Consider the following 12093-nt stretch of genomic DNA (forward strand, 5'->3'; position numbering starts at 1 on the left):
CAGGCACCATGTGTTTATAAAAGGGTGTGGGTCTCTTTAATGAGACACACCTGAGGGAGCAGCTTGAGGCCAGCCCTCGTTAGCTACATGATGTTTGGTGAGGGACTGATTGGGAGTGATTGCTGGAGCACATCAGCCAACGACTAAGCTTCCAGTCACCTGCATGTCTGGGATTTAGGTAAAAAGACTGCAAAACACACTCCCAGAGGAGCCAACCACTGTTTTTCTCAGATTTTAGTGTGCTTTTACTTTACTTTTTGACCGGTCCATTTTCTGTGGGGCTGTCGTTGTAGAGTATTAGAGGGTAGAGTATCTTTCACGTGTGTGTTTCTGGCGTGGTTTAAGTCACCTTCGCTTGCTGTGCATTGGTCATTTTAGGGTGCAAACAGTTTTAAATTGTTGTGTGTACTGCCAGTTTTGCCCATAAGGTACCTACATGTTTTGTGACTCCACACCAACCCTTCTGGTAGTGCAGCTTAACCCTTTATCACTTATTTAATTTGTTTGTTGATCAGATTCCCTGGTTTTCTTCTTTTATTTTTGTTTTTTGTCAATAAAATCTGTATTTTTTTTATATAGCAGTCTCAAGTTCCAGTTTGTTCTAGGTCCTTTGTATTGAATAATTAACTTTTACATGAACTTTTGACACTTGCGTGCATTCATTACCAGAAAATTGGACTACATTTGATCTCCTTAATTAAAATCAAATACTTTAAAGCCTTTTACTCCACTAATATTCATGTAGGGGATCTCCCCTTGAAACAAAGTAACATTTCAACACAATATCTTCACTTTTACTCAAGTTAGACAAACTTTTTACTCAACAGTCTCAGCTTCCAGTGGCATCTCCTTCCGCACTCCATTTCCCATGAGCGCTAGCGACCATTCACAAAATCATGAGACCCATCATGGGACCGTGTTGGCCCACTTTCTAGCAGCGGTGTTTTGGTCCACCTCTGCGGGCAGTATGGCGGTAGAAACCCTCGCCCATGACTGGGAGTTTGACCGTTTTGACGACGGTTCACAAAGTGAGTACAGAAACAACAAGCGACGTGCTAAACTTCCCTAAACGTTAGCTGTCGGTGCTAGCAGCTAGCTTCCGCTGCTAGCAAGATGCTTTTACCTCTGGGTGCCGTCTATTTGCTGGCACGCAGCGACCGTTACGGTTGATTACAAACAAATGCTCATAATAGACACCTTTTAAAAAAAATTATTCTGCGTATTTATTCCTGTTTTTATCTGCTTTAAACGTCCAGCCAGTTGTCACGTAAAGAGTAGCTAGCGACAAGTGATAGCAAAGTTAGCTAACGTTATCGATGCTAGCAACAGACAGCTGGTCTGTTTGACAGCTTAACGACCACTGAGCAGTTCTGACAGTAGTTGATAGTTAAACAGTATAAACAGGACTATAAACCCAACTTCACTCCAGTAAAGCAAGCAGGAAGGGACAAAGGTAGTGCTGTTGTTGTGTTTGTGTTGATGTCAGATGTCCTGCAGTTAATATTTAACTTAAAATTAATTATTTTGTGTCGGATTCTGGCTATTAAAAGTCACATGTAGTGTTAAACCATGAGGAGACATTTTGCATTAAATAAATAAAAAGAAGTATCACTCTTAAAGGTGCAGTATGTAAGAATTGGCGGAAAAGGGGGCAGCTTGTCAACAAAGTAGCCTATACTGCTGTAGCTAGTTAGCTCAGTTAGCCATGCAGTTAGCGATCCTATGAGCTGAGGCTGCCAGGAGGAGCACCAGGCTTTGAAGCCAGTTTTTCTAGTGGCCAAAATGTGTAATCACATCGTCAAGTGATGCCCTAGAAGACTTTTCCCCCCATTTTAGGAGGAGGGTTTGACCACAGGTACAGTATGGAGGTGATTTACAGTCCATCCATTGACGATGGAGACATGGCGGGTTTAGGTGGGGTACAGAGACGCGTAACATAGGAGAGGGGTAAGAGGGAGGTTGGCATGAGTCGGCACAAACCTCCGGTGGCCTGATCTATGCTATCAGACATCCTCTCTTGAAGTACAAAATAGTAGGATGGGCCTGGGCTAGCTGGTTAGCATGCTAACTTCAGTAGGTATCTCTACAGTACAATAGATAAACGTCACTGACACAATGTCAACTCTGTAATCTATTTATTTATTCACACTCTGACATATTGCACCTTTAACTTCCAAAACAATGGGTTTGGTAACATCACTGTGTAACGACACATTGATGTGGATCGATATATCTATTCAACGATCCAATAGCATCAATGCAAAGTGAAAACAACGGTTCATATCGCAGCATTAGTCATGCTCAAATGTCTTGTTTAAATCCTCCACCCGACAGAAATACACACAGAGGTCCAACTGAAGAACTACAGCAAGTTTCTGGAGGAGTACACCTCCCAGCTGAGGGGCATCGAGGAGGCTCTGGATGACTCCATTGGAGATGTGTGGGACTTCACTCTGGACCCGATCGCCTTGAAGGTAACACACCACAAACCAGAAGCTGCACATCAACCTGAAAAGACCGACATTGTTGTTACACAACTTAAACTCCTTCTTAATACTTTCTACTCTTTTTGTTTGTAGCTTCTCCCATATGAGCAGTCTTCCCTATTGGAGTTAATTAAAACAGACAACAAGGTAAACAAACACAAAACTAAGAGTCTTTAATTATTATTTTCTTTTGTTGTTTTTTTTTGCTTTTTTGAAATTGACCATTATTTTGTGTTGTGTGCAGGTTTTGAACAAAGTCATCACAGTTTATGCTGCTCTGTGTAGTGAAGTGAAGAAGCTCAAGTACGAGGTAAGCATAGTGAAAACAATGTGTTCAGTTGCACTATGGTGAGGTTGGTGATATAGTGTGTCTCGTTGAGGTCTGACAAATGTCATGAACTAATTTACTTCCTTATAAAACATTTACAAAGCTGAACTTACTGGCATTGGTAGGATTGTTTATCCATCATGCAGATGAATAAAGCAGGTGACTACTCAGAGAAAAATAGCTCCATATCACTACTAGAGGTGTAAAACTCCTCGAGCCACGTCTCCTCAAACTTATGTTGATGTCAGTTGTTTGTGTTGTGCTGTGAGATACAAATTATGATTATGTGCCCTGAATTTATGTCTTTTTCAGGCGGAAACCAAGTTCTACAATGGCTTACTGTACTATGGAGAGGGAGGTAAAATGACGAAGATGTCTTAATTATTATTCTGGGTTTGTCCTGTTGGATACAAATAAGAGGTACGTTTGTGTTTCAGTGTCTGACACCAGTGTTGTTGAAGGAGAGTCCCAGATTCAGATGGGCAGATTCATCTCGTTCCTTCAGGTAGGCGATGAATCATTTCCGTCATAATTTGGTTTATTGAAATCTGGAAAACACTGAGAGTTTCTCTCCTTTTTCCTTTTAACAGGAGCTGTCCTGTTTTGTGTCAAGATGTTATGAAGTGGTGGTCAACATCGTCCATCAGCTGGCTGCCCTCTACAACAGCAACAAGTAAGATCCAGCAACTGAGTCAAGTAATGTTACAGTGAATCTACTGTTCTTGTTGGATCGGCTGAAACACCCTCAATGTCAAAAGAGCCTTTTATGCTTCACAACAAGTTACAGACTGAGTTTATTCGGGTTTTGCTCTGCGGTATAAACAAAATCATTTCTCTTCTCGTATCTTAGGGGTGCAACGAAAATCATCGAGTCCTCAGGTGTCCATTTCCAGGTGGGTCTTAAGATATTTTTTCTTTCTTATAAATGTCTCAAGTCTGTTTTCTCTCTAAATAACTAAATATGATTCACCGTTTCTGTTTCGCGTCCTGTCTGCAGATAGTGTATGAACACCTCGGGGAGCTGTTAGTGGTTCTGCTCACGCTCGATGAGATAATGGAAAATCATGGCGCACTGAAAGACCATTGGAAGATGTATAAAAGGTAAAGACACGCATGACTAGACTAGTGGGATAAAGGCAACAATTGCCAAAAAAGTCAATTTTTTTAATACAGAAGACAAAACTTACGTGGGCGACCATGAAGGAAACCCCTCAATGGTTTATAAAAGCCTAAAAAATATAAATAATTACTAAAAGAGTATTCTTGGAAAAGCAAGACATCAAAATGATGCACTGATATGTGGCCCAATTATTATTTTAGGACTGTTTTTATCCCAGTATTTAATAATGTCCCACAAAATAGTTTTTAACTCAAGTAAAGTTAACTTAATTTGCATTTTTTCATACATTGTCTGCATTTAAACCTAATTTTCTCTGCTTAAGCCTTTTTGTTTATGCTCAATTTCAAAAAATATGCTGTACTAGATAAATGTAAAGGCTCTAAAGTTTTCTATAATTGCATCCTCTGGTTGTAGGTTGTTGAAATCTGTGCACCATAACCCCGGGAAGTTTTCCATCCCTGAAGAGAAGCTGAAACCGTTCGAGAAGCTGCTGCTCAAGCTTGAGGGACAGCTGCTGGATGGCATGATACTGCAGGTGACTTCATTTCTTTCAGGCTTTTATTTTATTGTACAAATCATTTTTCTGGGGTTCAAGTGTTTACTACAACTGTTGTGTGACAGGCCTGTGTGGAGCAGAGATTCGATGAGCCTGGGGAAGGAGTGGCTGTCGCCAAGAACAGTGCCTTTGCCGAGGAGTTTGCCTCCAACATTCGCACCATCTTCACCAATATTGAGTCCAAAATTGGTCCGTTTCTCTTCTCAAGATGTGCCAGTTACACTTGTGACTGATCTTGACTGCAACTTTAATGTAATTTCTGTCTTTGCATCTGTTTTGTTGACAGGTGAACCTTCAGAGATTGACCAGAGAGATAAATATGCGGGCGTATGTGGTCTCTTTGTGCTTCACTTTCACATCTTTAGGAGCGTTGACAAGAAGTTCTACAAAGCCCTGCTCGACGTCTGTAAAAAGGTAGTTTAGTGTTCCTCGACCTGCACCTTTTCTTTCTCCTTTTCTCCTTTGCGGCGATGGAAACATGTTGCTCATGTGTGTTTGTGTCTACCCCTTCCTCTAGGTTCCAGCTGTCACTCTGACGTCGAACATCATCTGGTTTCCCGACACTTTCCTCACCACGAAGGTCCCAGCTGCAGCTAAACTGATGGATAAGAAGAGTGTTCAGGGCATCCGGGCTCACAGAGACACCTACCTGCAGCAAAGAGCTCAGACACTAACAAAGTCAGCGGCGCTAAAACATCTGTCACGTTCATGTTGTTTAAATCAGATGATGATATGTGAGAATCTGACTCTTTCTGTTGTCTCTTCTCTTCAGGGATGTTCAGTCCTACTACGTGTTTGTAACTTCCTGGATGATGAAGATGGAGTCCATCTTGTCCAAGGAGCACAAAAGTGACAAGCTGGCTGAAGACCTTAACAGCAGGTGTAATGTGTTTGTGCAGGTAAGGAATGACATTTGCATCTCGTGTCTACGATCACAGAGCAGCACATGAGACTACAAAGACCAGCTGATTCACATTCTTGCATTGATTATCCTCAAAAAAGAGACATTTCGTGATAAACTGACCAAACAAAAGACACTTCAACTTCTTCTCTCACCGTTCCCTCCGTGTTCCTCTTCCTCACAGGGCATCCTGTACGCATACAGCATCAGCACCATCATCAAAACCACCATGAACATGTACATGTCGATGCAGCGGCCCATGACCAAGACCTCTGTCAAAGCTCTGTGTCGACTGGTTGAGTTGCTCAAGGTGCGTGTTCGTGCTTTATGACTTTCTCCATGCTATTCACCAGGTCAAGGTAAAGTCATGTGACGCGTCTCTCTTCCCCCCTCCAGGCTGTGGAGCACACATTTCACAGGCGGTCGATGGTCGTAGCAGACTCTGTTTCTCACATCACTCAGCAGCTGCAGTCACAGGCCCTCAACAGCATCGGCATGGCCAAGGTACATATACACACACATGTTGATATTTTTGGAGGTCAAGCTTCATTTTCTGTGACGCTTTGTGGTTTTCTTTTTGAAGAAAAGAGTGATCTCTGACAAGAAATACAGCGAGCAGCGGCTGGATGTGCTGTCGTCTTTGGTGCTGGCAGAAAATGCTCTGAGTGGACCGAGCACCAAGGAGAGACGCCTGGTGGTGTCTCTGGCTCTGTGTGTCGGCACTCAGCTGGTACGTTGGGAGTTCAGTTCTGTTTCCTCTTTTATTTCATTTGATTCTCAGCTTGATATTTAAATCTCTCTCCGTCTCGTAGAAAACTTTCAAAGATGAGGAGCTGCTTCCACTGCAGCTCGTGCTGAAGAAGTTGGATCTGATTAGCGAGCTGAGTGAGAGGTGGGAGTTTTTGTTTTTTTCTTTCCAGTTTTTTTTTTTCTTTTGATCAATTTGAGCAAAATATCCTGTCAGTGCACGACACAATCCATCTGCCAAGAGCTGGCAAAGTGATGAACCCTGCAGGCAATAAGGAAAACTTCCAGACGTTTAGGCGTTGAGCAAGTGTGACGGACGGCTTTCAACAGCTTGTGCAGTGGAAAACCGGTGTTGTGCATTGATGCCATTGGCTCTTAGTCAACGAGCTTGAACAGAAGTTTTGAGAACAGGCTTAACATTTTATATCACCGATTCATTTAAATGATGACATCTCAAAAACCTGTTTATACACTTTTGGCACAAATCCTTGGGTTCACGTTCATGTGGCAGTTTGATGTTTTCTTTGACCTGCTTTAGACGATACTCAGCGACTGTTCTGCTTTATCCCTCAGGGTGAAGCTGCAGTGTGACTGTAGTTTTCTTTACTGGCACCGAGCTGTGTTTCCCATCTACCTGGATGATGTATACGACAATGCCGTGGACGCAGCACGAATACATGTAAGCAGGATCACAAAGCACTGCTTGTATGTTTTTATAAACTTGTGCACGAGGGGCAGTTTGAACTTAGATTGTTGAATTATATGACTGAAGATCCACAAACTGTTGTCTGTTTGTGTCTTCTTTGGTTTCACTTTTTTACTTGCTTGTATTAATTGGCTGTGTCTTTGTTTTATCTTCCTGGATGACACCTGTGATTGGACGGAGCAGTACATGTTCAGTGCACTTAGGGACAGCGTGCCCTCCATGTTGCACGCCAAACACATGGAGTCATGTGACCAGCTACTGGAGAGCTACGACAAGGAGATCATGGACGTGTTCAACGAGGTGAGAGCAGATAAAACAGAGCAGGCGAATTACATGAGTGAAGCAGAAAGAGTGTAGTGTGAACAACAGCATCCTTAACCTCCATGTTTCTGTTGAACATTTCTGACCCTTCCTCTCACTTCTTCCTGGCGTCTTAACTCTTGGCAGCACCTGCTGGACAAGCTGTGTAAGGAAATCGAGAAGGACCTGCGTCTCTCTGTTCACACCCACCTGAAGCTGGACGACAGGAACCCTTTCAAAGTCGGCATGAAGGACCTGGCCCACTTCTTCTCCCTCAAACCCATCCGATTCTTCAACCGCTTCATTCACATCAAAGGTGCTGGACGACTGTGCTCATGTACACACATACAATATTTTCATGTGTGTACTGTAATGCTGACACCTGCTGAGAAACTGTGAAATAGCGATGAGGCTGTAACTGACTTTGTCTCGTGTTTCACGTCCTCGCAGCCTATGTGACCCACTACCTGGATAAAACTTTCTACAACCTGACCACCGTCGCTCTGCACGACTGGGCCACCTACAGTGAGATGAGAAACCTCGCCACACAGCGCTACGGACTCACCATGACGGAGGCACACCTGCCCAGCCAGACCCTGGAGCAGGTCTGTGTGCTGACAGCTTACACTGATGAGACAGGTGAAGTTTTTAATTAAAGAAGTAAAAGTGATGACTGGTGTGTTCCCATCAGGGTTTGGACGTTCTGGAGATCATGAGGAACATTCACGTGTTCGTCTCACGCTACCTTTATAACCTCAACAACCAGGTAAGACTTGGATCTCCCGTATTCACCTTCTCTATTTTGAGTTGTCTGTGCTCAGGCTGCAACGGATGATGATTATTTTCTTTAACGATTCATCTGCAGATCATTTTTACGTTTAATCGTTGAGTCTATTAAATGTAAAAAGCTCTTGTCTGTGCATTATAGTGTTTTTTCTCTCCCGTAGATCTTCATAGAGAAGGCAAGTAACAACAAGCACTTGAACACCATCAACATCCGTCACATCGCCAACTCCATCCGCACCCACGGCACGGGCATCATGAACACCACGGTGAGTTTACACGGCAGGCGTGTTGTCCTTCTTTTTCCCTCACATCCAGGTGTATTTGAATGTTTTTTTGCCTCCTCACCTGTTACACATCTCCTCTCTTCTTTCTTCAGGTGAATTTCACCTACCAGTTCCTGCGGAAGAAGTTTTACATCTTCAGCCAGTTTATGTACGACGAACACATCAAGTCGAGACTCATCAAAGACATCCGCTTCTTCAGAGAGACAAAGGACCAGTCTGATCAGAAGGTGAGAACAGGCTCAGTGTCTGTGCAAATGTATTCAGTCATCTACAGCAGTTACACAGACGAAGCAGACTGGACAGATGATGAGTGTTTTAGTTTGGCTGTATGGTTTTAATGCCAGTTGAGCCCCAACTGGAGAGAGCTGGAAACTAGACTGAGTTGTTAACTGAAATGAACCTGCCAATGAGCAAGATTTCATATCTTTACAGGCACAGACTTTAATTATATCAGAGCTCGGGAACGAGTGCTTTTCTAGATTTTCTGTTCTTGTAACCAGCTGAGCCGTCTCATCCTCCTGTAATCACACCCTGAAGTTATCATAACGAAGCTCTCTGCCGGCTCTTCTTCAGCTGCACTCGTCTATGGTTTTTTTGTTGCAGTATCCATTCGAGCGAGCAGAAAAGTTTAACCGCGGCATCAGGAAGCTGGGCATCACTCCTGAAGGGCAGAGCTACCTGGACCAGTTCAGACAGCTCATCAGCCAGATCGGTGAGAAAAATCACCTGAATGGCGTTCACTTGTTTTTTGGCGTATAGGTGCAGGCAAACCTGGTAAACAAACCTTGTTTTTACCCTGTTTTCTTTTAGGCAACGCCATGGGTTATGTGCGCATGATCCGTTCTGGAGGCCTCCACTGTTGCAGCAGTGCGATCAGGTAATAAAAAGGACTGGTTCTGTTTATTTGTGCCGATATATCGGCTCATATTGGACGCATTAATGTTGTTTTATGTAAATATGAGATTAAATCTGATTTAACAGTATCCAGTGACATATTTTCTGTTGTGTCTCACCAGAATGTTTTTGTGTTGTCTCCAGGTTCGTCCCTGACCTGGAGGACATAGTGAACTTTGAGGAGCTTGTGAAAGAGGAGGGTCTGTCCGAGGAGACCCAGAGAGCTGCCAGGTACAGGAACTTAAAAACCTGCTCTTAATGTCTCGAGCCCAAAGTCCAGTTTTACTCCAGTTGATATTGAATTCTGTTACATTCTGTGTAATTCCATTTGTACACCTGCAGAGGGCACCACAGCTGGTAAAATGTAAATAAAACGTCACCTGTTGTTTACAATGGTTAGTTTAGAAATACTGTAGAGCTGCTAATAACAATGTTCATTCATTTGTAAAATAAATCTGTAATTTTCTGAAATAACTGGTTCATCTTCTGGTCTATAAAATGTCAGAAAATGGTGAAAAATATAAATCAGTGTTTCCTAAAACCCAAGATGACATCCTCAAATAATTGTTGCATCTGTAAAATATTATGGTCACGTTCAGCATCCTAGATTCAGTGTTGGGGGATCTGACCAGCAACTCCGCCGAGGGGACGGAGTACTTCAAGATGCTGGTGGCCGTGTTTGCACCGGAGTTTCGCAGTGCAAAGAACATGCACCTGAGGAACTTCTACATGATCGTACCTCCACTGGTCAGTAACCAGATGTTTTGTTCCCATGCTACTACCTGTAACACTCTCTTTCTCCTCTGTTTGTTAAACTTAACACTTGACACAACAAATCATCTCCCATAGACGGTGAATTTTGTGGAGCACTCCATCAGCTGCAAAGAGAAACTCAACAAGAAGAACAAAACTGGAGCTGCTTTCACGGACGATGGCTTCGCGATGGGTGAGTGGGCCGAAGTCATAAATACACACGACTGAATGCAGTGTGTTCTGAGTGACATCAGCTCAAGTTGTCTGTATCTCTCGTCTCTCAGGCGTGGCCTACATCCTGAAGCTGCTGGACCAGTATCTGGAGTTCGACTCTCTGCACTGGTTCCAGGCCGTCAGAGATAAGTACAAGAAAGAGATGAGCGCCGTGGTGAAGGAGCAGAACGTCCAGTCCGCCAGCCAGGACGAGAAGTTGCTGCAGACGATGAACCTCACTCAGAAGAGGCTGGACATCTACCTTCAGGTACAGTCTCTAAGAGGATCTACATAAAAAAACTGTATATCATATCTCTGTGTTAAGAATTGACTGAGTTATGACTCCAAGCAAGAGTGCAGAGTCGCAAATTGTGGCAGTCAGATGATCTGAAATGAAATACTTGTCTCCACTACAGGAGTTCGAGCTGCTCCACTTCTCATTAAGCAGCGCCCGGATCTTCTTCAGAGCCGACAAGACTGCAGCTGAGGAGACTCAGGAGAAGAAAGATAAAGGTGAGGTCATGTTGTGATGATTGATGGAGCCTTTTTAATTATGCAAAACCACCGGCACCCTATTTTACTGCCTTTTTGTAGATGATGTTTCATACATAGATAGAAAGATGGTGTCCTGATTAATGGAGACTGAGGTCTGTGTGTCCTCATCCTCCTTTTTAGATCTTCACATATAACTAAACTGCCATTTTGTCCACCAGAACAAGCTGCCAAAGCCGGAGGTCCTTCAGACGGCTCAACCCCCACTGAAGCCGCCTCGAAGTGACCGTCACTGTGAGACCACAGCCCTGAAGAGAAGACTACCTGCAGCTGACTGCACTGCAACATGTGTGAAGTTCTGGGATAAGAGACTGGAAACTGGACCAGAACAACTAACAATTGAAGGATATTGTTTTTTTTAACGTCCTGTGACAAAGTGATTGTCTTCGCTAGAGAAGGAGCGACTGCAGGAAGCGTCTCTTTCTGTTTCCTTTCTACAGAAAACATCGATGTAACATCCCACAGCTTTAAAAATGTTTGCCACATCTAATAGATTCAGCTTGAATTTGTAGCATTTATACGACTGCAGTTTGAAAAACGGTTCAGGTGGTGTGAGGTGAAAGCGAGTCCTTTTCCTTTGCCGCACTTCCTTTTGATACTTGTACATTCAGCGTGTGGATGGACTGGATTATTTTTCTATAGTAGAAGCCTCTGCTGATCAGAGACCTGCGCAATCAGTGAATACTTTGCATCTCTGTTTTGATTTGCGGCACCTTTTGTTGGTGTCCAATGTACTAATTGTTTGATTGTTCATGGCCTGTAATGGCAGCTATGTTCTTAATTGCCTCTGTAGATTATAGCACAGTGACGAGGACTTCTGAGAATGTTTTCAGTGTATAATCTTGTGTTCCTGTGCCACATTTTGTCCACTGCTATTTTTTTTGTTTTGTCCATTTTCTACATTGTATGAATTAAGGTGTGTACGTGCCTTTCTAAACTGTGCTGTGTTTTGATAGCCCGATTAATTAAGAAATAACACATCAAAACACACATTTTCTTCCGAGTGTCGCACAGGACAGACTTTCATTATGGAGATTTATCATTACATTTTTAATTTCCCCCAATTTTGTATCTATGAACATGTGGTACATGTGACAATGAGGCCGTAATTTGGTCGATTACATTCCATGAATTAACGTGCTTGAAGAGAAAGTTCTGTAAAGTCTCATAAGACTAATAAAACTTGCACTTTCAACAGAGTTTAGTGTCTAAGTTTGTACTGAAGCCTTCAGATTTAAAGTTAAGCTCCTGCAAAATATTTCACTTGTCTTTCTTGGCAATGCAGATTTTTATACACGGCATTAAACAAGTCACCGGAAGACAAGTTTAAGTTAATGCGGATGAATAAACGACAGACACACAGTGGTTCAGGAAAGCCTTTTTCTGCTTTAATACAAAGAAAAGAAGCTTTTAACTTCAGAAAATACAAGATTGGTCTGGATTTTTTTTTCTCCTCAAATTGTCATT

At 42.9% G+C, this 12093-nt stretch overlaps 1 protein-coding gene across 1 annotated transcript; it reads left to right on the forward strand.

Moving 5' to 3' along the window:
- Positions 1–107: 107 nt before the first annotated feature.
- On the forward strand, positions 108–11825 carry washc4 (WASH complex subunit 4). Its single transcript, XM_084364755.1, has 34 exons — positions 108–178; positions 828–1028; positions 2335–2474; positions 2580–2633; positions 2731–2796; positions 3127–3172; positions 3252–3319; positions 3405–3487; positions 3665–3707; positions 3812–3915; positions 4349–4469; positions 4556–4679; positions 4777–4904; positions 5008–5168; positions 5263–5389; positions 5576–5701; positions 5788–5895; positions 5975–6121; positions 6204–6283; positions 6712–6817; positions 7028–7144; positions 7292–7460; positions 7595–7749; positions 7836–7910; positions 8092–8196; positions 8307–8441; positions 8818–8926; positions 9025–9091; positions 9253–9339; positions 9708–9855; positions 9958–10054; positions 10146–10342; positions 10491–10587; positions 10788–11825. The coding sequence occupies exons 2-34, from the start codon at positions 869–871 to the stop codon at positions 10850–10852; spliced, it is 3615 nt and encodes a 1204-aa protein (XP_084220881.1). The 5' UTR covers positions 108–178; positions 828–868; the 3' UTR covers positions 10853–11825.
- Positions 11826–12093: the final 268 nt, after the last annotated feature.

The sequence above is a fragment of the Pagrus pagrus genome (genome assembly GCF_965226575.1).
Source record: "Pagrus pagrus genome assembly, chromosome: 10".
In the NCBI taxonomy this organism is placed as follows: Eukaryota; Metazoa; Chordata; class Actinopteri; order Spariformes; family Sparidae; genus Pagrus; species Pagrus pagrus.